The 26,303-nt window shown below is 38.6% G+C and overlaps 2 protein-coding genes and 1 long non-coding RNA gene across 21 annotated transcripts in view; 1 reads left to right on the top strand and 2 right to left on the bottom strand.

Moving 5' to 3' along the window:
• The window catches only part of SCFD1 (sec1 family domain containing 1), a 44,838-nt gene extending 44,354 nt beyond the window's left edge, over window positions 1–484 (bottom strand). For 2 of the 3 annotated variants that reach the window (XR_001466733.4, XM_046941766.1), the window contains exon 1: window positions 417–472. Coding sequence is in view for 2 of the 3 variants with exons in the window: in XM_046941766.1 (XP_046797722.1) it covers window positions 417–447 (31 nt within the window). In the remaining variant the exon portion in view is untranslated. 3 annotated transcript variants of the gene reach the window in all.
• Window positions 485–555: 71 nt separating this feature from the next.
• Window positions 556–1,688, top strand: LOC107053509. Its single transcript, XR_005860597.2, has 3 exons — window positions 556–823; window positions 1,011–1,135; window positions 1,297–1,688. It is a non-coding gene; the product is annotated as an uncharacterized LOC107053509 (long non-coding RNA).
• On the bottom strand, window positions 1,441–26,303 carry G2E3 (G2/M-phase specific E3 ubiquitin protein ligase). 17 transcript variants are annotated; one of them, XM_046941760.1, is made up of 18 exons: window positions 24,319–24,504; window positions 21,746–21,797; window positions 21,506–21,653; window positions 20,937–21,049; window positions 20,248–20,345; window positions 18,233–18,334; window positions 17,610–17,734; window positions 15,185–15,350; window positions 14,145–14,251; window positions 12,762–12,878; window positions 11,189–11,310; window positions 10,950–11,082; window positions 10,175–10,300; window positions 8,716–9,026; window positions 7,899–8,080; window positions 7,547–7,719; window positions 6,523–6,722; window positions 1,441–5,964 (listed from the first exon to the last, which is right to left on the bottom strand). In XM_046941760.1, exons 4-18 carry the CDS (start codon window positions 20,944–20,946, stop codon window positions 5,732–5,734), a joined length of 2,205 nt encoding a protein of 734 aa, XP_046797716.1. In that variant the 5' UTR covers window positions 20,947–21,049; window positions 21,506–21,653; window positions 21,746–21,797; window positions 24,319–24,504; the 3' UTR covers window positions 1,441–5,731. The 17 variants fall into 17 exon arrangements, with proteins under 17 accessions (XP_046797716.1, XP_046797713.1, XP_046797717.1 ...); XM_046941757.1 differs by having other exon boundaries at window positions 24,394–24,504; XM_046941761.1 differs by lacking the exon at window positions 24,319–24,504 and adding an exon at window positions 24,090–24,263.

Below are 26,303 nucleotides of genomic sequence, written 5' to 3'. Positions count from 1 at the left end.
CTTCCCGGCCCGCGCAGCCCCACCCTGGGGGGTGATTTCCACACCGCAGCGGCACCTGCGGCCGCGTCTCCGGACACCTGTGCTCCCCGGGCCGGCCCGGCAGGCCAGGCCCCTCGGCAGGAGAGCCCCGGGACCCCCATCGAACCCACCGCTGAGGAGCGCCACGCCGAGAGGGGTTGGGGGAAGGAAAAGGCCGCCTCCAGGTGACCCAAACCGGCCGCAGATTCCCCAGGTGGACCGAGGCGGCGCGGGGACGCCTCCATCTCGCCCCAAAGGAGCCGTCAGGGAAAGGGGGGGGGAGGAAAGCAGGCTCCCAGAAGAGCCCCCAGCTACACCCCGAGGCGCACCGCGCTCCCTCCCCACCGCAGACTGAAGAGAGGCCGCGCCGAGCAGTAGAAACCACGGTAATCGCTCACCCGTCTGCTTCTCCCGGATACCGGCCGCCATTTTGCCTCGCCGCCAGCCCGGCCGCAGCTTCCCGCCCACTGCCGCGCACGCAGCAGACCGGCGACGTGGCGACCCGGCACAGCGGCGGGGCGGAGCCGTTTCTTTCCCGCCGTTGCTGGGCGGCGCTCGAGGGTCTCCGCGCGGCTCGCGCACAGGGAGCGCGAGGTGTAGTGAGGCTGCTTTCTCCAGTTCGGTTCCAGCCTTAAGCCAAAGTTGTTAGGCAAGAAGAGACTGCACCTGTTTTTGCCCTGCACGCACGGTGCGTGCACAAAGTGCAAGCGGGCAGCTGTGAGGCAATTAGGTAGCCACCTAGAGACAGCAGCTGGCGAAGATAAATTCATCAGCACTTAAGCACCTTTTGTAAATCAATGACTAGGTTTGCATCTCTCTCCCTTACGTGCTCTTTGCAGCCTTTTGTAGGTACTGCGCTCTTCAGCTGTTCTGTGCTTAGAGAAAGCATTGAGGTGGAGTAGCCCCGTGCAGCTGAAACTGGCAAAAAATATGAGGGTAAATAGACGAGGGCTGCTCCGAAAGTAATGCCTTCTATTTTATTATGTTGGCAGATGCTGAGTACGGCAGAAGCCGAAAGTTCCTACCAATATTCCATCCCCTTTTGTTGTTGTGCGACAGGTGGCAGTGGAGGGTCTGACAAAATGGCCTCTGACATAAAAGGGCAGAGGAAGCAAAGGTGTGTCGTTGAATTTCTCCCTGCAAAGAACTGCAGCCCCTTTTCCATCACTAGCAAAAATGCATAGCTAATGGTGGTGATTACATTGAAAAAACGGTTGCTTGTAGCAGAGAATTTGCTCTATCCACGACTGTTAATTGTGCTCTTTTTATCTGTTGTAGTCTCCACAGAAATCATCAGGAGGCATTACTTTGGGAGCAACCTACTCAGCACGCGGAGCAGAAGCTAATGCAACTAGACGAAAATAGCAACAACACGTCTACAATTAAACCCACTGAACAAAAGAAAAGCAGCAAAGAGTCACATTTAATACAACATGGTAAATTAACCCTTTATTGCGCTTTCAAACATATACATGACATTTGTCTCCCACAATTGAGTATTTCAACACTGATGCTACATCTGTCACTTATAACATCGCTTGAAGTTGCAACACTTCAGGCACTGATACTGCAGTTGGCTGAGTTGGAGTTTTAAGTATTTACAAAGCTAATTAATTACATAACATTGTAATAGCAATAACTTTTAAACAAACAGTTTATGCAATACAAAATTTAGTTGCCTTTTTTTTTTTACAAACAATATTATTATGATGATTAGTTTTCTATACACACTAAGATACTTCAATTTTTTCTTTTTTTTTTAAAACAATTACTCTAGGTAAAAATAAAAACCTGAGTTGTAAAATGCTTTACTACAGAATAAGAATCAATATAAACTTTAAAAGCATATTTTGTAGCCTACAGTCTCATCTGAATGAGATTTTTGTAAAATTTTCAATGCTATTTTTAAAACACACATGCAGAATATGACTGAATTATCATAGAATCATGGAATAGAATCATATAATGGCTTGCTTGGGTTGGAAGGGACTCTAAATACCATCCAGTTTCAACTCCCCTGCCACAGGCAGAGCTGCCACCCTTCAGAACAAGCTGCCCAGGGAACCACCCAACCTGGCCTTGAATGCCTACAGGGATGGAGCATCCACACACTGTGCAACCTGTTCCAGTGACTCACCACTATCCAAGGAAAAAATTTCCTCCTAAAATTAATGACTCTAACACTCTGCTCAACATTTTAATTTTACCTCCCGAAATTTTGAAATTTTCCAGCTGAGAACTGAACACATTAGTGAAAAAAACAGAGCTTTAGACTTCAAGTAGAAACTGATATCAATTCCTTCTCATTTTGCAAAACATTTAAAATGCTAACAGCTTGTTCCAATTAAGCATCCTTTGCATGAGTGAAGGCAAGTCACTAAGTTTCTACCCCTTGGTCTTCATATACCTAAAATATTTGTGTGGCTTTGAAGTTATATATGCTTCCTTAAGAGACCGTACTAAAAAAACACAAGTACTAGCCTAGTATTGAGTACTAGAAAAAATGATCACCCTAGAAAATAGCTTATTTGATGCACAGATTCCAGAAGGAATCTTGGGGGGGAAGGGAGGACATTTGATGCAGCAACAGAGAAGTTCTTTGGCCAATCAAACACAAGACAGAGGTCTGTAGTAGTTCTCTTACGGCCCTGACAAATGCTACAGAAGATGAAACTTCTACTGAAACAGAAGAACATGCAACCACTAATGCATACATGTTCGTTCTTCTTCTGTTACAGAAATACTCAAACAAATTCCCTGATTTCCAATGTGCCTCAGATTAACATTTTTGTAAAATAAGGAAATAATTCAATAGTATTGCACTTCAGTGACCTATTCTACCAATTAAATTCTGATGGTCATTATAGCTAAAGAAATTGCTCCAGAAGTTTTCAAATAAGATACTTTTCTGTGTTTTTATGGATTAGAAGTCAGCTTGTTCAATAGCAGAATTTTAATAGAAACTTTGAAGTAAATTTAAGATTGGCATCTATAAATGCATGCTGAAAAAGAAAAGCAGAGAAGAAATTTTATTAGTGTCTAGAGAGAGCAAATCACACCGACAAGGAAGGGAAGACAACCTTAGATACACACTCCAGTATTAGAAAATGAGAATGAGAACAAGTTCCCCATCAGTTTACATGCACTATTAAAGACTAGAGTACTTTGTGAATTCTATGTTTTGATATGGCATTGTATGCTTCTTTAATATTGTATACTGTAACTCAGGATTTTTCTCACAGCTGACTAATAGGTTAGTTCTTTATATAAAAAAAACCAAATGAACTGATGAACTCAAAACTGATAAGCTATAAAAGGAACCCTATTTTTAATCTTGAATACTTTTTGAAGCCTGGTGTTCACATGACATTACTACTTCTTCATCTACTGAAGGTTTTAAAACACAGTTTGTTTAGTTCCACTTTCTGTACTGTTTCCCTTCCTACTGCAGGTACCAAAAATTCAGCAACTGACTTTCAAAATTATCCACATGCTGCTTGCAACATGTTCAGTACTTCCAGTCCAGAAAAATGCCATAATATTACAGAATGTTAATTTCTCAATTAGTCAAGGAAAAAGAATACTGCACTGAGTACACTCATTTTTAAAGTAAAATACCCTATCTGTAGGGGATTCATTGTGTTAAAAAACAAAAAGAAGAACGAACCCAACACAGGCCCTCCTTAAGCAAATCTATTGGCAACAGATTGTTTTATGTGTGCTGGTAACAGATTATTCTGAAGCTAATTAAGAATTTAGTGGCAATTTAGCTTTCAGAAATCCAGAAAAAGTGACAAATGTGGCATAATATTGGAGAAAAAAAAATCATAAAAGAATGATAAAAAAACCTGGAATGTAAGTGAACCAAGTGATATTCTCCAAGAGGTTATTATAGCACCTTCAGGTTCTGTTTGACTTTATAACGCTTATGCTTCAGAACCAGGAAAGCATCAATAGTCCTGCCCTGATTTATAATATTCCTTAAATTCAAGTGAAAGCCTTTTTATGAGATTACTTTTAGAATGCTGAAACAAATGAGAAATGTAAAAATGCCTAAGTTTTGGAATACTTTATAATAGACCGTGAAATGCAAAAGTAAGTGGCATACACTTTCGTTATCTAGTGAGATAAATAGGCCTGTATAAAAAAAAAGGAAGAGATGCTGTAGCAATTTAAGAAGGGTTTAAAAATACCCACATGATGTTAAATGGACTGCATAATATCAACACCCAGTCTTCAACCTTACAGTACAGCCCCACCATATTTAGTGAAAGCAACTGCTACTTACACAGGTCTTCAGTTGCAGTACACTGCCACGTATTTGGCATTCACTAATACACTTCATTGATGAACAAGAACTTGAAACTGGATTAATTCAGATTTCTTTCTTTTTCTTTTTTCTTTCTTTTTTTTTTTTTTTACACTACCTATCCATTTATAATCATCTATAAGTGCACTTTCTGGCCAAAACATTGAAAAAGAAAGCAATGCTGCAATACAGACATATCTATCTGTATATATGTACAGAATGACCTTTGCTAGGGATACAGTTTAAATGACCAAACTGACAGTAAAGAAAAAAATGTAACTCTGAAAAGAGACCTGCATATGTTAGAAATAAATCTGTACTTTTTTTCAGTTTCACAGATCTAGTATCGTTGTGTTACTACGTAGAGATTTCACTACTGATCGTTTATGGCTTAATGTTATTTATACAAATACTGCAGAATTAGAACACTTTACACAGTTGCTTAAAACGCATCTAAAATTGAAAAGGAAGCATTTAGAATAAAAGCTAGAGAAGCATCAGGCACTAATAACAGGCCTGATGGTAGACTGCCTGCAATTCAAGTAGCTTTCATTTGCATATTCTTTTGAAAACACTGACTTCCATGGAAGAAAATTCAGTATCTTCTTCTAATAAGCAAATTTTTTCTATTAAATTTTGAAGGATCACTTATAGTTGCATGTTAAAGATCTACTTCAAGCTCCTAATTATATGTATAATCACAATAGCTACCATATAGCAGCAGAATCAATAACGGTGCAAATGCCAAAGATTTTGTTCAACAGCAGAAACTCAAGTTCAACCAGATTTTCTTCTTGCTCCTTATTATTTTGCCTTGATCTTCTCTAAATTATGATCACATTTTAATGCATTGAACACAACAGCCTAAACCTTAACTTTCATAGGTTTATAAGAATCAAAGCATAAATGAATCAACGTGAAAGCAGTTAACTGACAATAGTAACACAGAACTGAAGCACTCTATCAGTTTTACTTGAGACAAAGCTCTACAACAGGTACCTTAAAACAAAACAACTGCTTTGACTGAAAATTGTGTGTATACAACCCACTTACTTTTAGGAAACTGCTAAAATGCTCCACAGTTTGGTAACATCCCACGTATGTCTAGAACAAAAACACCCATTTTAAATAAGACTGCAAGAGACTGTTGGCTTCAAAAGCCAATTTCTAACCAAAGAGATGATTGAAAAAATGCCTCCACCACCACCACTCAAATCAACTGACTTTCATCTGAAAACAGTTTTCCATTTTTACAAGATTAGTACTTCTTTCACCATATCTTTGGAGGACAAATGGTAAAAGACACAGAGCATACCATCAAAACATGGCAAAAAGGCACCTTGCCAGCAGACACTCCCACAGAAAACTGAAGTTTCCAATGATTGGTTTAGTAGAAAAAAATATTTATTCTTTCTCGCCTCTTAATGTGTTTCTGATAGTGAATTCCATTTTATTTTTAAAATTCTCATATGTCCTTGTTATTGGGAGTTCTAAGCAATTAAGGAGTCTGTTTCCAATGGGATAATGTACAGGCAGAAATTTAATAGTAGGCTCAGGATCAAAACCAATAGGCGGTATAGAAGAACAACCAGTTACGAAGAATAGAATATCCTGTAATGTCACTACAGACTCACCACCTAAAAAAAAAAAAGATTATATCAATGATTGTTTTTTACCCTTAAACCACATCATCCCTCCATGTGCTAGAAAGGAAAAAGTGAAATCAGGGAACCTCAGATTAATATGCTGGGTGAATGTTCAATACTCTGGCCAAAGAGGAAAGACTGTAGCAAAAACAAACAAAAATCACCACACAAACATAAAATACAAAACAAAGTCCGCTTGCATTAGTTCTGAGAAATCTTAGGACAACAGAAAAGTTTTTTGGTTGTTACTGGTTTTTTTTTGATAGTTTTTGAGATCAGTTAATTCACAGCAGCCAAAGAAAGGTGGTTAAATTTTTTTCATAAACTGATCTCAAGTTTTACTATAGGTGGCAAATGGTTTCAGAAATTAGAATTGGTTAGGAAGAGGTGGTGAGGGGGAAAAATTAGGAAGTGACAGTCGACAGAAAACTTTCCTTGTCTTACTACAGTAGACTCTGAAAAAAAAAAAATCAAGCCCTATGTTTATCAGCAATTAAATGCTCAGGAATGGGGAATAGGGGCTAGGGGGGTTGGGAAGGGGTTACTCACTTTCTACATCTTGCAAATAACCCATCCAAAAATCAGCAGCTCCAACTTTGTTTACATCTGTTGAGGAATGGATTGTAAAGAGATCACAGAGAGCTTCTGCTGAAAGGTTTTCAGGCTTGTGGCAAAATAAGCTAGAAAAAGCATCCGGATGCATTTCCATTTTCTCTAGCAGACCAAGAGTTTTCAAACCTTGCCTAAAACTAAGAGAACAAGAGAGGGGAAAAACAAACAAGCATGCATCAGAAAGCCAGTAAGTAACTAACTGCACTCTTACCATTCTTAAGTTTAATAAATTAAAAATACAAACCCTCACACATTCAGAATTAGTTTTTCATAGGTCTCAGAGATTCAGTTGGTTAAAGATTTTTAAAGATTTGTCAAAGATAACACCACAAATCCAGATGTACTTATTCAAAAATTAGCATCCAATGCCTTTTTACTGAACAGATGAGTAATTGAGAATTATAAGGCCAGAGACCAATAAAAAAAATAGTCAACAGTTGCAAGTGTCCTCTTCTAGCTGAATTCACGTAGGAACATGAATACAAGCAACGCTTACACTGTAAGTCAGCCAATTTGTACTTGTGCACATTACCACCACTGTAACGGCACATACAGACTCCCGAACTGGAATTAAAAAAACATTAAAATTCTAAACATGTTTAAGCACTTCTAAAATTTAAAGTCTCTACATTTGAGTATTTCTGAACTATAACTGAATATAGGCTACAAATCTTGTAAACTGTAGTGAAGACCTTTGCACTACAGCTGTCAACCTCCCCTCTTCATAATATTTAAAAAAAAAAAGACTGTGACTAAGTAGTAGAACAAAGTAGGTTATCAAATATTTGATAAAAATTGAAGAGATGTAACTGTTTCATTCTGTCAGTTAAACTAACAAACTAGTATGTTTTATTCATTTAAATGGAAAATATTCACATACTTGTGAAATTTAGTTTTAGTAACATACACTAGTTTTAGTGAAAAAGTAAAGGGAGCTTGAAAATTCACAAACAAAACAAACCTTTCTAAAGGTGAAATAATTCTTTTGATTACGTGATGGATCAGTAAGTCATTCACCAGCATATCCTTATCACGCAAAGATGTTATAGGTCTTAAACATCCAGCAGCAGCAAGGAAGTCATAACAGTCATGCACAGTTGACTGCAGGCTGGACAGACTCTCTGAATATTTTATCTGCATAAAGATAAAAGTAGGAATTTGTTTATTTAATGCCAATATATGTATACAAACATTTTTATGAGGGGGTAGAGAGTGAGAATGAACATTAATTTGAACTGAGGTATTTTATAAGCTCTTCTTCATATCCAGATATAGACATATAGGAATTCTCCAGTAAGTTTAGCTTTATTTACCTTTTTTATTGTCTGTGCTACACCAGCATCAGCAACATCATCCAAATTTGGCTTCACATTCTCTGGACCATAGACAAGACAATCAAACAATATTTTGGAAAAGAAACCAGGCGATGGACCACCATGCACTAGAGAAACTGCAATCATTTTGCCAGCTTCAAAATACAGGTTCTCTTTTAGAGCTGCAAAAGAAACAGAATATACTTTACTGTATATCCCTAAAATAACGATATATATATTTTACAATAAAAAACTCAATTTAATTCACTCTTACTACAGAAAATGTAGCACTAGGTTTATCATCTGCTGTTGCTTGAAATAGTAAAAGTGGTAGTTTTTATTTAAGAGTACCACAGTTCTTTTACTGCAACTTCTCCAGCTAGTGTTGAGAATGGAGATCTAACTATCATTTCCACTTTGTATCCAATGCACATTTAATTCTGAAGCTCAAGAAGTTGAGGTGGCTTTGGATTTTTAGATAAATGTTCTAGAAATTTCAAGGAAACAAAAACAAGTAACACTAACGGTGAATCAGAAAGGAAGAAGTTCACTTATAGAGAACAAGACCCAAGAAGTTTGAAGTCTGTTAACATGCTATATTTTTCTCCTGAGTCATCAACATTTCAAACTCACCAAGTATTTTTTTTATTTTAAAAGCAAACAGTCGTGAATTTAAACATTTACAGCAAAAAAAAAACCCCACAAAAACCATTTCTATCCTCTCAGGGCTATCATGGACTAACAATTACACAGGCTGAACATTTAAAAACCTTTAAAGTGACACAGTTCTTCATTCTGGAAAAAAGCATTTAATTACCTTGAGGGTCAACAGACAAGTTCTTCGCAGAAGAGCCCTCAAACAATGATGAATTCTGAATATGAAGCATTAGTAAATGGAAGAAAAGGTGTTTTGACCCCGTAAAAGAATCTGTTTTTACTCTGTTTTTGCAGTTTGTGAACTTCACTTCAATGGTGTTTGTAGGTCTGAAGTTACGCTGTCTAAATCCTTTTAAAGCACTCTTCCAGATATTTTCTGTATTGATGTTAAGTCTTGTAGTTTTTGTATTAATTTGTTGCTTTAACTCCTTCAGTATATTAGAAGCTTCCTTTCTTTGCATTCTTAAATGCCTACAAAAAAATTGCATACGTTTCCAGATGAAATCTGTGATTCCTGACGAACACTTTTACAGACAGCAAGCTAAAATCTTTTAAAGAAGAAAAACTCCAAACATTTCCACACATTTAGGTACTGTCAAATTATACTCCACTACATTTGGAGTAGATTCTTAAAATTTTAACTCTGGAGTGGCAAATTACTTTAAGCTATGACTAAGAGCTAGGAAAAGAAAGGTATATATTAAAAAAATTACATATTGAATTACAATTACAAAAAAGATATATATTATATATGTTAATTATTACCTTGGCATAACACAACTGATTTCAGTTTTCTGATTTCAGTTACACCAGTGAGGTGTCAAACAATTCTCACATCATTGTTCTATTTTTGAACAATGCAGAACAACTGAGAAATTGAAGAGCATACCATGTTTGTGTTAAAGAGTTAGAATACTGTGAACTATTAGCTAATATGCATTTTTGTCACTATGATTAAAAATGCGTTTGTGCAGAGGCGGATAAAATGTTTCAATTCCCATTAAAACAATTACTGCACCAGCCACATTTTAAATTGCCACCAAAACTACTTAAAAGTGCACTGTGCACTGGAATTAACTAGTTCTTTCATGAGAATTTGTGGCACATACAGGTAGAACTCACAAGTACTAACACTACAAATAGTTTTGTATGCTTGAGCTGAATACTCTGTTAAAGCATGTTATCTTACCTCTGATTTTAGCAAGATGACAAGCTATCCTTATGATTTAAATGCAAAAACACTGAAAATTCAGGATGTTTAATTTGAAGGAAGCAATTAGAGTTTTTTACTCCTTAGTCTTTTTTTACAAATGGCTTGCCATGCTTCCTTAAGAGCAAATATGTATTTTCGAGTTTTGATCGCCTTGCTATCTTAGCTAAAAATATGCAGTAGGTTAACCTTACCTGTTCCCTAGCATTTGAAAACAGCAGAGGGCATTAAAAAGTTAAGTCTTCAGCATACTCACTCCATTATTTCAGTGACTATATATAAACATACACCCACATACACTTAACCACTAAACATACATAAAAACTCACACACACCGTGTTGTGCAAGAAATATGTACAAAGTCATGTGCTAGATTGCTTTTTGATGTACAAAAAAAAGAAGAAAATACTTTTTCCTTAGGGAGCAGTTCCTGTTTGACATCAGTGGAGATAAAGACATTGCCACTCTATTGGATGTTGGAAGTTCTAGGAGTGAGCAGGGTGACAAGTTGTTCTGGCATATTATCTTTGGTGATCTATAAGCAAAAAAATACTTTAAGAGCTACAACCAAAGAATACATAATCACTTCTTATTTGAAGGTAGCAATATCTTTTGCCCTCTGTTTCAGTACCAAAAATTCATTTGTTGGCTCATTCAAATGAAGTCCACCAGTGCCTGGATTACAGTTTTACAAAGAATAATTCAGAGTTTTATTATGAGGCGGTTTTAAGATCAGTTTTTAGTTGCATCCTACATAAGAGATGGAAGTTCTGATTCTACAGTCTTTGGAAATTTTTATTACTGCAGAAGAAAACAAGATTTATAAACGATGTCATTGAACTAGATTTCTAGCACACTTAATTCTGAAAGATACTGGTAAAGAACCTTAGCTTTATCTTTTGCCATCTGTATATTCAAAGTGATCTCTAAATTTTAAGATTCCTTTTACAAACGTCTAATTTAGTCAAACTAAGAACTGGTTTACATGCCATCCAACATGAGTTACTGTAGCAAATTTACAGAGTTCACAGCTTACTCAAAATTGCAGTCACAAAAGTTTCTGTTCAAACTTGAGTAGTTTGCAAATTAGTATAAGAAGTCTCTCCTGCAAAATAAGCCATCACCTCCTTATGTTTAAATACTATTTTATGTTACAATCTGTTCTCTGCTATAAGATTACACACTGGAGAAGACAGTTGCGTTGAGATCCAGGTGACTGCCGAGGAAGCTTTGGAGATGGTTCTTCCAGCAAACAAGTTGTCCCATCCATCTTTTCTGAGGGAGCCAAAGAATGCTTTTTCCGTTTGCTGTATTTCCCTGCATAGTGAAATATATCAAGTTAATCAATCTGCTAGCTGTAAAATGTGCACATATATTATTAAAAATTACCATTAGCAAGTCGCCATCACATTCATAACATTACCTTTTGCAAAGATGCTTCTGCATTCCACACACTCCCAGTTTTGCTCCCATGATTTAATGGATGAACAGGCCAAGTGAGTTCCACGGGAACCACAAGACTGACAACGCTTTATTTCCCACTTACTAAAATTAAAAACTTATTTTAGAATTATACAGAAGAACGAGACTAGTTAAAACCAGGAACATTCAACAGTAAAATTCAACAGTAAATGTAATCTAGGCAGTAAATTCACAAGGCATAATTCAGCAATCTGGTAAGACTGTAAATCATACAGGGGAACTTCTTCAGACAATGCTCAGTTCCTAGGTGCAAAGGAAAACAATTATCCACATTCTAGCTTCCTGTATTAAATGCTTGAGTGGATGCGCTCCCCAGCCCTGCCTTGAAAGCCAATAGTTTGCTGTCAGTATTTTGTCCTCACGTTGACAGTCAGCATTCTCAATGAGGACCCATTGTTTAGCTTTCCAAAATGTTGAGTTCTGTATGCATTGCGTAATGTATCTGATTATTTTTACGTATTCCGTAAGACTCTTCATTAATGACAGTATTTAAGTATCTGCTAGAATTTTGTCTAGATTTATTCAGATTTGCTTGAACATACGATAATGGAACAATGTGACTGATACTAGTTCAAATACTGGAGGCCAAAAGGTACAACTCTTGAAGACTACGTAAGTTCTGAGATGTACACGTACTAAGAATGAACCATGTACGTGTACCAAAAATGAACCAAGTGAAGCTTGACCAAATCTTTAATAAGTAAACTTAAAATACCTACAGGGAAAAACCCACCACAAAATAATGTCTTTGAAGAATAGGCACTGTGACATTTGAGTATACCCATCCCAATGAGAACATGTATGAGAAACACACAAAGCAATTAAAAAGAACAAAACAAATGAACTTAACTGAAAGTTAACCAAATCGTAGAACCAAATAAAGCCTTTTACAATATTGCTCAAGCCTTCGTAAGCTATCACCAGTATTCTAGCCATCTGCATGCAAAGGGACAGCACACAGCCTTTCAGGCTATGAAGGTCAGAACCACCCCCCTTCTGTAAAAGGAGAAGCAGAATCACCAGCAGAAAGATTTCTGTTCAAAACTCCATTTGTAAAATATCAGCTTATTAAATGATTCAAATGCTTGGTTGTCACTTGAGAAATAGATTTTATAGATAGATCTTACGTTGGTTCATTTTCACCTAGTTTGTACTTTAGTAAGTTTCTTGTAAAGCCATTAAGTTATTAGATGCAGTTACTAAACTAAGCTGTGAATGAAAGATATAACATTTAGCTTCAGCATGTGCTATTCCATTTTTGTAAATGTACAAATTCTACTACAGCTTTTTTATGACATGAGAATAGGAATAACTGATAATAGATAGGATGGATGAAATTTGAGAAAACTGGTATTTAAATATTGCTATTACCAAAAATAAAATAAACTTTATTTATAAATGGAGTCTTGACTTGAAATTAAAACCCAATGCTGAAAAATACTACAGCTTTTCTCTTTTTTAATTTTTAAATAGTAAGTCCATCCCTAATTATTTTCCTACAAAAACTGTCATACCTATCAGGTTTGTTATAGTCTCTTCCATTCTTGCAGAGACATCTTCTAATGTCACAGTGTTGATAACACTGCAGTAGGTCTTGATAAGCATTGTCTTCAAGTTCCCAAGATGCATCCCTATAAACAAGGCAGAGAGCCTGTTACTACAACTTTGTTTCTCATTAAGTGGGTTACTTCATCTTTTGGAAAATGTGTATGTAATAACCCCATGAAGATGTTCCAATTAGGTAGCATTTTAGGCAACAATTAAAGAACTTGAGGAGGCAAAATAAAGTCTAGGATGAAGTAGAATTAATTGATGTCATTCAAGATACTTACTACCTATCTACAAAAGAATCCCTAAGTCCTTAAGTGTTCACCTGATTTGTATTACTGTTATCACCTCAGCATCTAGCCCAGAAAACCTAACACCAAGTACTTTTTTTTTTTTCTGTTCAATTTCCTTTACCTCCTCTTTGGATTCTCACAGCAGAAACACACTACTGTAATTTTCCAATACCCAGGGAAATCCTGACATAGGAATAACAAAAATACTATTGTAAAATATGAACTGACAGACTGTTCCTGTGAAGTGTTTCTTTGATTGAAGTATTTTTTATTTTTGCATGACCTTCGCGTGTATTTGCTCTGCCTTGTATTACTCTGCTTTCTCACAGCAGACACAGGTACTCGTTTTGGCAATTTACTGAAAGCGCTGTTAAGAAAAACAAGTGAGTATTTTCCAAGCCATTATGACACATTTCATCATGTATTCTGACTCTTCATCCTCTCCAAAATCTGGACCTTCTGTTTCCAGAGACAATTAACTGTAGTCTCAAAAGATGCTAGTAGTTAAAGAATAATTATTTCAATAAAGAAACATTCTGATCACCTTGTCTTATTCTGAGCCCCAGCAAATGGTAGAAACTTATGTAAAAACAGTCCAGAATTTTAGAAGCAGTTTTTATACTAAACGTACCCTTAGCAGTCCCTGAGGAGAAGCTGTATGGCTGAGTAATCAATGGACTACAACCCTGTTTGGACAGCAACTCAGATAATTTAAGAACTTAGATAAAAAATGCATTTGTTATCAATCTCTATGTTAATGTCACATTATCATATTTAAGAATTGTTTTGATAAGTCCCTGGTTTAATCATAACACTAAAAATGACCTTCCAGAGCTTCCTGCTCAATGTCTAACTAATCTAGCTTTTGACAATTTCGCTGCATAACTAAAAGGAAATTTGCTACTTCTTACCAAAACAATTCTACCACAGAAGGTAGATATGAAGTTTCACATACTCACTGATGCAACTCTATAGAACAGCAATAAAAAAATAAAGTTTCTACTACTTGTCAAAGCAAGCTTGTATAAAGCAGTGATTATTTACCAAGTTACTTACTTCTCTGGAATGTGTATGCCCATTCTCAACATTTCTTTCTGAAATTTGTCCTTGTTATTACATACTGCGCACCTAAAGAAAAATATCCCAGCGCTCAAAGCTTGATACTGTGACGGGGGGAAAAAAAGGAGAAAAACAGAAAACCAAACCAATTACTGAATTATTACCAATCTCTGAATGACAATATATGTTGTCTTGTTATCTCTACCATATTTCTTACATCATTAATCCATGGACACTGTTCTGACACAGATTTTAGCTCTGATGATAGTCACGATGTCACTTAACCTTGAAGCAAATGCTATTTCATCCTCCTTTAAAGGACAAATGAGCAACTCTGCTGGCCCTCTATGATGGAACGACAGTACTGGTAGACAAAGGAAGGGTAACTGATGTCCTATACCTGGACTTATGCAAGGACTTTGACACAGCCCTACACCACATCTTATCTCTAAATTGGAGAGGGATAAATTTGAAGGGGTGACTATTCAATGGATTAAAAAAAAAAACAAAACAGTAGGATGTTCACAGCCAGAGGGTTGTGGTCAACAGCTCTATGGCCAGGTGGAAATCAGCAACAAGTAGTGCCTCCCAGGGATCAGTTTTGGTACCTGTCCTCTTCAACATCTTTATCAATGACCTAGGCAGTGGGTCGAGTGCCCCCTCAGTAGGCTTGCTGATGACAGTAAACTGAGTGGTGCAGTTGATTGAACAGAAGGAAGGGATGCCATCCAGGGGAACTTGGACAGGGTTGAAAAGTGGGCCCACAAGAACCTTATAAGGTTCAACAGGGACAAGTGCAAGGTATCCAGAATTGCCCCACCCTGACATGTATAAAGATTACTAGAAAAACCTTGAGAGCAGCTCTGCACAGAAGGACTTGGGGTTGGGTCCTGCTGGACAAAAAGCGGGACATAAATCAGCAGTGTGTGCTTGCACACTATCCCCAAATAACTTTGTTATTTTAAGCAGCTGTTTGTTTATTTTTAAAAATCAGATTGTGATTTCCATGGATGCAAGGAAAAAAGAACCTGTGTTACCTGCAAGCATTCTCGATGAAACCAAGTATTTTTACAACAAGGACTTCTCAACACACTGTACAGTGGGAGATGTTCAACCAAATCCAGGCATATTGTACACTGCGAAGGTTCTCTAGATTCTTTATCCGAAAAGATTTGAACTGGCTTATGTTCCCAACAGTAAGATCTACAAATGATAACACAAGGTTCCCTCATCAAAAAAAACATTCTAAGAACTTTCTTCATAAAAACAGAAGGTAGCAAAATGAACTTCCTATCACACCTGTTATTCACAAATAAATACACTATTAGGTGAGATGAAAGGCAAAGATAAATTGTTTAAGGCATTAAGGTAATAGAACAACAGAACGGAAGAAGCACACTGCCAACTTATACCTGCTCTATTATGAAGATGACATTCCTGCCTGTCAGTATTTCTTTTGGTCCCAGTATTATTGCTCCTGTCTACACCAATGTAGTCATCACAGAAAATAAGCAGAAATTGGAAGCCAATGTGCAATTAGAAAACTATGACCTACCTACTACAACAAAAACATGGTGGGACAAAAATCGCACAAAAGGGCACAATAACTGAGTACAAGCTTTTCAAAAGAGACAGGCAAGGCAGGAAGGGCAGAGGAGTTGCCCTTTATGTTAAGAAACGGACAGATTGTGAAGAGAGGCCTCTAAAAAACAGCCACAATCAGGCTGAGAGCTTGTGGGTTATGTTTTTGGACCAAAACAATAAAGGACATCTGGTGGACAGGGAATACTATAGGCCACCTGATCAAGGAGAGCCTGTTGATAAGGCCTTCTTGCTGCAGCTTCAAGAAGCATTGCACTCACATGCTCTCATTCTGACAAGAGATTTCAACCACTCAGATGTCTGCTGGAAAAGCAACAAGGTAGGCTGCAGGCAATCCAGGAGACTTCTGGAGTCTGCTGAAGATAAATTCTCAGAGAAGATAGGTACTGGACAGATCAACCAGCAGTGAAATGTTACCAGACCTGGTACTGGCCAGCACAGAAGGACTCATTAAGGAGGTTAAGACTGGAGGCAGTCTGGGACATACTGACCATGCCCTGGTTGAATTTGTGATCTAGAGGAATTTGGGTGTGGCAAAGAGCAGAATCAGGACCCTGAACTTCAGAAGAACAAACTTTTGTCAGTTAAAGGAATTACTGAATGAGGTCCCTGGGAGGCTAACTATAGAGATAAAAGAGCAGAGCTGGTAGTATTTAAGAGACACCTCTCTGAGAGCACAAGAGCTCTCTTCCTATCTACCAGCATAAGAAATCAAGCAGAGGAGACAGGAAGCTGGCGTGGCTGAGCAAGGACCTGCTGGTTAAACTGAGGAAAAAGAGGGACATGTACAAGCAGTGGAAGCAGGGATGCTCAGCCTGGGAAGAATACAGGAGATGCTATCTGGACATATAGAGTTGGGATGAGGAAAGCCAAAGCACAGATAGAACTGAACTTGGTGAGGGATGCAAAAAAATAGCAAAAATGGGTTCAAGAGGTACACTGGTCAGAAGAGAAGCAAAGGAGTGCATATCCCCTCTGATAAATTAGAAGGGGAACGTGGCTTCAACAGACATGGTAACGGCTGAGGTACTCAACTTCTTTGCCTCAGTCTTCACTGGGTCAGAAGTCCACACAAGCCAGCAGTGTGCATTTATAGCCAGGAAGGCCTACTGCATCCCACGCCATGTTAAAAATAGGTGTGACGCTTCAAGGTCTCTTCCAACCCAAGCCATTCTATGATCAGAACTGCCGTTTCCCCCCCCCCATGTTTCCATGCTGCCATGACATTAAAGGATCCGTTCTGACTTCATACAATGCTTCTACAAGTTCTCGTTAGGGTGGTAAATTCTTTAATTTAGCACATTCTCAAAGTAAAGAAAATAGAAACACAGCTCTAGACTAAATCTGAGAATGCATTATTTTTACATGTGCTTGACTTCATGGTAATGTTTGAGATATTCATTTAAAAGTTAAGTGCCTCCCAGACTGCCATCCACCTGCTAACTTAGCTTTCGATGGGCAGCACGAAAACAAACACACTTAAGACTAGTTTGACTACAGACAAGCTGTTGCAAAGGTGATAGTAAAAATCATAAAACCCAACTTAGACATTTGACACTAAATTCATTTCTTCTGCAATCACTAATAAGCAGATCTAGAAGCTTTGTTTGGAAATACAATGGAATGGCTTATACTGTACAAGCAGGACAAACCAAGGAAACGAGAGGAAATAGCTATTTCCACACACAGGAGGCAGACGTACAAAAAAACCCAAAATCATATCCCAGCCATTTTAGTTGTTTAATAGTGCTGAAAATTTACTTTATATGTACTTGTATGAAAAAAAACAATCAATCCTCTGTCTAAATAGAACTGAGACCAACAACAAAAAAACTAGGCTCACAAAATCCCCAAACTTACCTGAAGTCTTCCATGAACTGGAAAACACATTCCTTTTGCAGCCCACAAGGAAAATGGTAACTTCGCTTACATTTGGGAGCCACACATCCAATTGAAGCGCCCTTTTTCCTACAGATATTACACATCTGGGAAGAACGTTTTATAAATAAAAACATTAAATAACTGAAGCATAACTATTTTCTTGTGTTTTATGCATATTTCAAAGAGAAGACACTTATTTCATATAATTTGATTAGGTTTTGTTTTGTATGTATGTTGATTGTAACCTGCAAGCTGAAATGCAAATTTTTCTACTGGTAGTTAATTTAGTTTCATCTACAGAATTACAGCAGATCAGTTTGAGACTCAGTATAATGTTATAAGGGATTACGTGTATGTGCTTTGCTCTCATTAGTTCACCTACAACACACACAGGAAATGAAAATATTAGCAAATTCTACAAGAACTATCATCTCTTTGGCTCCCAGGAACCTAATACCCTTGTAACTGAAATGTAAAATTCAGATGCTTGAATGGGTTCAGCACATTGCTTGTTGACAAAAACAAACCCCACAGATGACACTACATACATGCTTAGTGAAAAGTTACTCTTTCTTCCCTTGTAAAGAACAGATCATTCTTACCAGTCTTGCAGCTCTGTTAACTTCTTTCCTAATATCTTCGATCAAAAATCCATCTACACCTTCATTTTCTTCCCCCCTCTGCCAAATGCCACTTGACATCAACTACAAAAACAAATTAATTATTAAAACCATTCATCTACCTAAAGACTTGAAATTGTCTACACTGTATTGTCAAGTAGAGAAGACAAATTTAGTCAAACATTTGTCAGAGTAGAATGGCCTCTTTCTTGCTCCCAGTTCACTGCTATTAGTCTGCCACGACTACCTCACATTTCCAAGCACCTGATGCTGATGATACAGCACACAGCCAAGTAACCTAATCTCATTTATATATGCACATGATTATAAAAATAATTCAAAGCACCTACGCTTTAGATGATATTCAACCGATCTGAAACAACAGGGAATAGTAGCCAGTAATATGAAAATAAAATACTGATACTATGGAAATGTTTATGCCATCCTGTAAAGCCCAAGATGGAGTCTTATTTTCCACCTCAAAATATAGGGCCTACTCAGATAACTGTCAAACAATTACTTTCATCAAACAAAGCTTCAGAAGAAATAAAATTAAATTAGTTCAGTTACTGTGAATGACAATTTTGTTGGGAAGATAATTAAGCACAGTAGGAAGTATCTGTGCTGAAGTGCAACCTCAAAGGAAAAGTAATTCACTTTAAAGGAGAAATAAGAACAGAATCCAGTATTACGGCAAGTCAGGAGAGTTTGATGACAACTTAAAGTAAGCAGTTATCTCATAAGGCAGTTACATTGCAGACTTCAAGTAGATGGTTTCATAACTTGAGATTGGAAAGAATAAGGAGGCATCATATCAAGTTATAGTTTCCACAGAAGAAAAAAGTATATATATGTATGTATGTATAGCAACACAGCGTTATTTTCTAACCACACATTTTTAATCAATATTTTTAGTCTAATAAATGTTAAGTTTCACAGCAAAAACAATTAAGGATGTATTTCCAAATGTGAGACATTTGGCAATGAAAAATTAATATACACCACTAACTGGCCTCTTTCTAGAACTCATTTTCTGTAGTCCTCATAAAATACTCTTTTTTAAAAAAAAAGAAAACAAACATGATTTTATTAAGTTGTAGAAATGAAAGTCTACAAGATAACTACAAGCTCCTTACAAAAAAATAACTTATAAATCAATCATTTGATGCTATAACACCTACATAATACTCAGTGTTGCAAGCATGCACTTTCCTAGCTGTTCTGCTCCATCAGGAGAAGATGCTGCTTCTGCCTTTTCACTGGGCTGTATGTGACACAAACAGACCTAAAATTCTTTTCAACTGATTAAAACTGATTTAAGGAAAATTACCTTTACGTAACTTCAGAAAACCTCCACTCTGCCTTATCTTTTAAAGACTTAAGGAACCAAACTATTAATCATCTGCAAAAACTTGAAGTTCAGAATTTGAATGGTAGCATAAGTATAGAATTTGAATATTGGAAAACGATAAATGTGATAAAAACTGAAATGTAGCTTATATCCATAACTTTATGCAACTCAAACTTTCATTCAATAGATACTGTAGCTGTGAATAATGAGTAGGCTACATCATCCTGAACTGAAAACAAGGACTATTTAAGTGACAACACTATCCTATGTACTGACAAGAGAGAAGCTCACACCCAAACACAAACTAACAAAAAACATGAAAAAAGATGAAAACTTTACCCCACTTATTCCACAAAGGGGGAAATTTTCACATTTCACGTTTTGACACTGCTTCTTTTCATACAAGTAAATATGTAGGTGCAGTCTGTTCTCTTTCTCTTAAGATGTACCTTCTTTGCTATGACAGGTTGGGAGAATGAACTAAGTAATTCACTGAAATGTAGCACTGACAGGTACAAGCCTTCAGGGCTACAATGTTGACAGTTCAAGTTTTACAACAAACTGTTTAGACAAGTCATAGCTATTTAATACTTGTTGAACTTACTATTCTTCAGCTGAAGTAACAATACTACCACTACATACTTACCAAACAGTAATTATGAAGAGTGAGATTATATTCTACGTAGGTCCTTTTTTCTCCATACTTTTCAGGGCAGTTATCTGTCCATCCACAGAGAACACAAGCTAAAACACAGAATCATGTTTAGGATCAGAAAGTCTTAGGATCAACATCAATCAGTTATAGAGCAGTAACTCATCACTTTTAATTGCATGCATCCTCAAGTATCTTACAGGATAAAGGACAGTAGGGACTGAACGGGAAACTCAGAAATGAGACTGCACATAGGGTTAAACTGGCTGGAAGCAAAAATGCCAGCAACAGAATGCCTCCATGTTAAAGAAGTAAAATTTCCCTTGGTGATAAGGTAAGAAACACTCAGGGCACTGTCTGGTAGCATTTGCATTCCAAGATTACTAAGGTGCCACGTCTGGGCAGCAGAATGAAGGGATGAACACTCAGCTAAGGCATCTGATGCTGAAGCAAGCGTATAGAGTGAGAAGGCATCTTTGCAGACTCCTTGTAGGACTGTTTACAGTGGTAGGGATCTATCCACTACACCTTTCATTAAATTTGATTTTTATATTTAAATACAAACGTTTATTTATCTCAAATCGTCCAGTAACAATTATCCATTAATATCCTTGTCTCAGAGAAATACTGAATTTCACAGTAAGCAAAGAACTAACGAAGCCTACTATTTATTCCTTCCTTACTTCCTAGCATGAAAATACTCCACTGGTTCCACCTGCCTGCTGATGTGGGAGAAGGCTACCACCAAAGCAAACTCAAGATTTTGCTCACAACCAGAAAGTTCTTCCCTGAACACCTGCAGAAAATTATTAAGCAGCCAATAACGTACACGTCCATGAAATACGACATCTAATTTTTTTAGTGTAACACACAAAGATGTCACCATATTAGAATTCACAAAGACTTCTTCATATTTCTATGTGATAAACTTCATGAAAAGCATTAACAGTATCCAGACTGACAAGTTATAAGCAATACTTTAAAAACATATTAGCTTCAAAACATTTAAAAACTTGAGCCATCAGCATCATCTAAAGCCTTGAGAATTTCCCCATTTCTGAAGTTCCAAGCCCATCAGCATACTTGAGCATGCATAGGCAGGGAATATCTTCCCTTCAATTTCCAACAGATATATAAAACATTTTCAGTACAGTAACATCAGGAACAATCACAGTAGTGAGGAGAGGTACTGCTTCAGACTAAGAAAGCATCTTGGATGACACATCTCAAATGGCTGCGTGAGATTTGGCACCTGAATTCAAGGTTACTTTCTCAAAACATCTGCAGAAAAGATTTCAAATATTCCAATTACAGCAAAGAAATCCAAGGAAGCTAACAAGTTCTTTCTTTTTCGTTCCAAGGCAAGTGGTTCCAACACAACTTGATTACAGAAAACGCACCTGCATTTTTAGACAAAATAAAATGATTCGTAATTGATATTTTATATGCAGACTAAAGATTTACATAACTATTTGATTAAAGCCTTACTTACGTGGGCTTTGAATGTCAAAATTATTCTCACTCATTCTAGTGAATTCTTCAAGCTGTTTATCATGAAAAAGAAATGAAGAGTTAGATACGCCTAATGCATCAAGAATTAACATGATGTACCACTGTTACAGTTTATTCCAAATTCAAAGAAATCCCAAAGCTCAGTAAAGTTTTTAAAATGGAAACAAGAACAAAAGAACCAGTATTAGAATTCAGCTGTTACTGTGAGAGATGGAGGTTCAAAAAGAAGAATGCAGAACAAATACATCCATACTACTGGAACACATGTTGGTTATTTCCTCAAAACACCAGCAACATATTTTCTCTTTTGAAAATTACTAGCTGCTGAACTGGAATTTTATACATAGACATAATGGTACGTTCATAGTTATTGTCAACATCAACAATAACGAAGTAATGATCCAAGGAGAACTAAAGCAGCGGCAGTGACTCCTGCTCAAATAGAGAAGGTATTAACACGAGTCATTTAGGAGAAAAAAACTGGGAAGGATAGTGACTATGACTATGGAGGTAGATCTCCACTGTTCCCAGGATGTTATTTAAAGAGATCCCAATCAAAGACTACAAAAAAAGAAATGCAAGGAACCCAAAACAGACAGGAACGCAGGGGAATCGGCACAGGGCAGAAGTACATATTTCAAATTCTGAAGCAGAGTAATCCATTTGGAAACACTGACCTGACCTAACCTGTCTTTATTCCAGTACATAACGTACTCCTAAAAAACAGATCTCCGGGAAACATTAACACAGATAGACAGGGAGCTGGCCTAGCCTTCACCATGTTCCACACTTCTTGGACTACACGGAGTTGTGTGGCTAATGAAGAAAGTAAAGGAAATGTGTTTCTTCAAGGTAGTCCTAAGAATATTACTCTTCCTCTGGCACAAAGAATAAGCCTGTTTACACAGCTATAAACATACACCTTGATTTTTGTCAGGAGCTGGGGAATGCTTTGTGCAAGATTCGCAAGGCAAGCAAGGCAGGATAGTTGCCTCCAGGTCCACACTTGACCTCACAGGAGGGTGCACAACCTCCTGAATGTGTGCCAAGGGAGCAAGGAGGCAGTTGATAAATTCTACCTGCAAACTGGAAGTCTGATAGACTCTGAGCTATCAGAGCTTTGTTATTTACAGTCCTTATACAAACTTCTGAACAGTCCTTACACAAACAGTCCTTATATACACTTTTGCAAATACAGTACTGCAGCCACGTGGTTGAAGTTGTAGGTAAGGCGTGGTATCAAAGAGTGAAAAAGAAAAAAAAAAATGGATGGCAGAAGTCTTGGGTCTGACTTCTGTTCTATGCCACTGACATTAAAGATGAACAAAATACTTCCACAGGAGATGTTTGCCAAAGAATGGTCTAAAACGAAAATAAACATTGCTGCAATCAACATTAGTTATGGCAAGTGCCAACAACAGCCACACAAACACACGGTTCCACCTGTCCCCAGAAAACACTTGCCCTTTTCCAAATTATACATATATATGTAACGATAATGAATTAGGGACAGAGGGAGCAGAAAACACAGCTTACACATTTTCCCTGTTCTCAGCTGCCAGTTCTCACAATTCTGAGCCTACTACAGGGTAATGCAGAAAACAAACCCTCCACATACAACCACACAAGACCGGTTTTACTCCTTTTGTATTGCACACAGCCATATACAAAGTGGAGAAAGCACATTTGGCTAGAAACGAGCAAAGCTCCTTCCTCCCTCCCCTTTGTGCTGGTTCCAGCAAAACCAACCAACGAAGTCGTTATCCCTCCCTGCATTCCTCGCACTCCTTCAGAGAACTGAAGCCTGCAGTTCTCATTGCAAGTCAAAGCAGATGCAAAGTCGAACACCAGAGCTCCATAAACAGGGCTCACGCGTGGGTTCCCCCGGAATAAAAAAATCTAGTATTAGTCTATTGGCCGGACAGGAATACATTGTCACCTACTGTTTGCAAAAATAAAAACGTAAATAAAACATTTATTCTGCCAAAACGGGCTAAAATTAGCCTCCAAATGACAGCAGTTCTGTTATGTTACAGAACTTAACGCTTCTCCAGAATGCCAAGTGTTTTTAACTTTTTTTTTTTTTTTTTTTTAATTAATGGAACAGAGAGAAACAGACAAGCACAGCTCCATGAGGGTGGATTTCAGGTATCCAGTTAGTATGGAGTACGAACAAAGCTGCACGGAACCCTCCCCGGAACCCTCGGCTTGCGCTGTCTGCATTTATACACGACAGAGCCCCGCATCACCTCGCGGTTCGTACCACAGCACAGACCCACCACACATCGAGAGAACGCAACTCTCTGCGTTTCGCGGGAACTCACCACCGGCTCCAACCCGCCTCAGACAGCTGATGGCACGACGGGCCGCACGGCCTCTCCTGGTAGCAGCGCGGCCGTTCCCGAGGGCTGCCCGCTCCCCGTAGTCAGGCGGCGGCCGCCCGAGGCGGAGGGACGGCACCGCGCCTCAGCGCTTCGCTCACGAGAAGCAAACGGCTCACACTCTACAGGCGGCGCACTTTAAATCGCCCTAACGCCCCGCCCTTGCTCTCACCTCTCTACTCCCGGCAGCATCAAGAGGCCAGCGGCAGCGAGACGAAAGCCTCCGCCTGCTGAAGATGTTACTCACCCCGAGGGCAGCGCGGCCAACGACGAGGTCCAGCGGCGACCCCGCGCTGAAACCGCCCGCTCTAACTGACGGACAATTCAAACCCCAACATCCGCCGGCATTCCGGAAGTCGGGAACCCGCCCCTCGCACCGCCCACCATCCATTCCACCGGCTTTCGGCCACCTTCGCTGGGTCGGCGGGAGGAGACTCGAGATCTCGGCAATCGGCTGGGACTGTCTCAGGAGGGCTGGCGGCGGAGCCCTGCGCTTCGCCTTCTCTCGGGGGGCGTTCGCGGCCGGCACCGCGGGTGCTCGGCGTCTTTCTCAGTGCGTCCCTGCGTTTGTGGGTCTGGCTGGGGTGATAGGGGTTGTGGGGTGTTGGGCTTCTGGAGAGGTCTGAGAATCGCGCTGGTTGTCGGGACCGAGCACCATTTTAGTGTCACGGAGCTGGTTTGGCTTCTGAGGACTGAGGGAGAAGGGGTACTGCCACCTGAAACCACTCGGCCTGTTCTCATCACTGAGCTTTATATTCGTTTTTTTTTTTTTTTTTAATTTTTAAATTTTCTTTTCCTGTCCTGGCTAAGTGCAGGATCGCTACAGACTGTTTACATTCAGGCCTTGCAGACTCTGTTGGAACAGGCAGTGTTGTCCAGAAAGCCTATTCTAGAGTAGATTCACGGAATCATGGAATCGTTTGAGTTGAATCTCAGTCATCTAGTCCAACTGCCCTGCAATGAACAGGGACACCTATAGCTCCATCAGGCTGCTCAGAGCCCCCTCCATCCTGACCCTGAGTGTCTCCATGGACAGGGCGTCCACCACCTCTGTGAAAGCTGTTCCAGCACCTCACCACCCCTATTGTAAACATGTCTGTCTTATATCCAGTCTAAATTTCCTCTCTTTCACTTTGAGACCATTTCCCCTGGGTCCTGTTACAACAGACACTGCTAAAAAGTCCGTCCCTATTGTTCTTACATCGTTCAGTCTTACTTAAGGAAGCAGGTTTTGTTTGTTTTTCCCTGAGAAATGCACTCTAAGAAGAAAATACACTTCTAATGTATCCTACTTGTAAGGCTGGAGTGCTGATCTGTTTTTCCTATACTTGATGGGAAGCTCGCATAGACATATTTATGATAGTAAAATTTTTCAAATAAAGTTTTGTATTTAATTTTTACATAAATTCTTTGTTGTTTGAATGCTTCTATCATGGAACAGATGCACGCACTGTTGACCACAGTGAACACATCAACTGTTAGCACATATAGTGCAGGAAACAGTGACTTTACAGGCGGTGCAAACATACACACTGCAGCTGCACACATGTGACCAATAGATGTGGCCTGGTCCTATTCTTAAACAGTGGCTTATTAGACTTAAAGCAGCTAGCAGATGGCCCACCTCATCCCATCCCAAAACAGTCTCCCCAAGTTCATATTCTCTCTGGTAACTTACCTGTCAAACCTGGAGTGTTTGCAGTACTTGGCCCTCACCCCTAAGCTCTCCCCACTCGCCAGGTCCCCTATCCTCTTCACCAGCTTCCCTGGCTGGAAGTTTGCTAGCCACACACACAAATTAAGAACTTACTCAAGGACATGGGTAAGGAGTAGAGCTTAATAAGAGAGACTGAAGCGATTGGGCAGAGAACTTGGCAAGATGGCTGCTGACCAGCCACTTCTTTTCACACAGTTGGTCCCTGTTGTCCCACTTCCTCTTAGTTATCCTCAATGTACCTACATCATACCCTTTCCTTAGCTTTGGCCTTTTCCCAAAATATATCATAATGCATTTTTCAGAATCAGCACTCTGAAACAAGCATTTCAAAATATCCCATAAAAGTCTGCTGTTTTTTTGTTTGTTTGTTTTTTGTTTTTTTACTCCTATTAGTCTTGTGAAAATCAACCTTTTCACTTACCAGTTAGAAAGTTGAAGTT

Source organism: Gallus gallus, chromosome 5 (assembly GCF_016699485.2).
Source record: "Gallus gallus isolate bGalGal1 chromosome 5, bGalGal1.mat.broiler.GRCg7b, whole genome shotgun sequence".
Lineage (NCBI taxonomy): Eukaryota > Metazoa > Chordata > Aves > Galliformes > Phasianidae > Gallus > Gallus gallus.
This window is presented reverse-complemented; position numbering and strand designations above follow the sequence as displayed.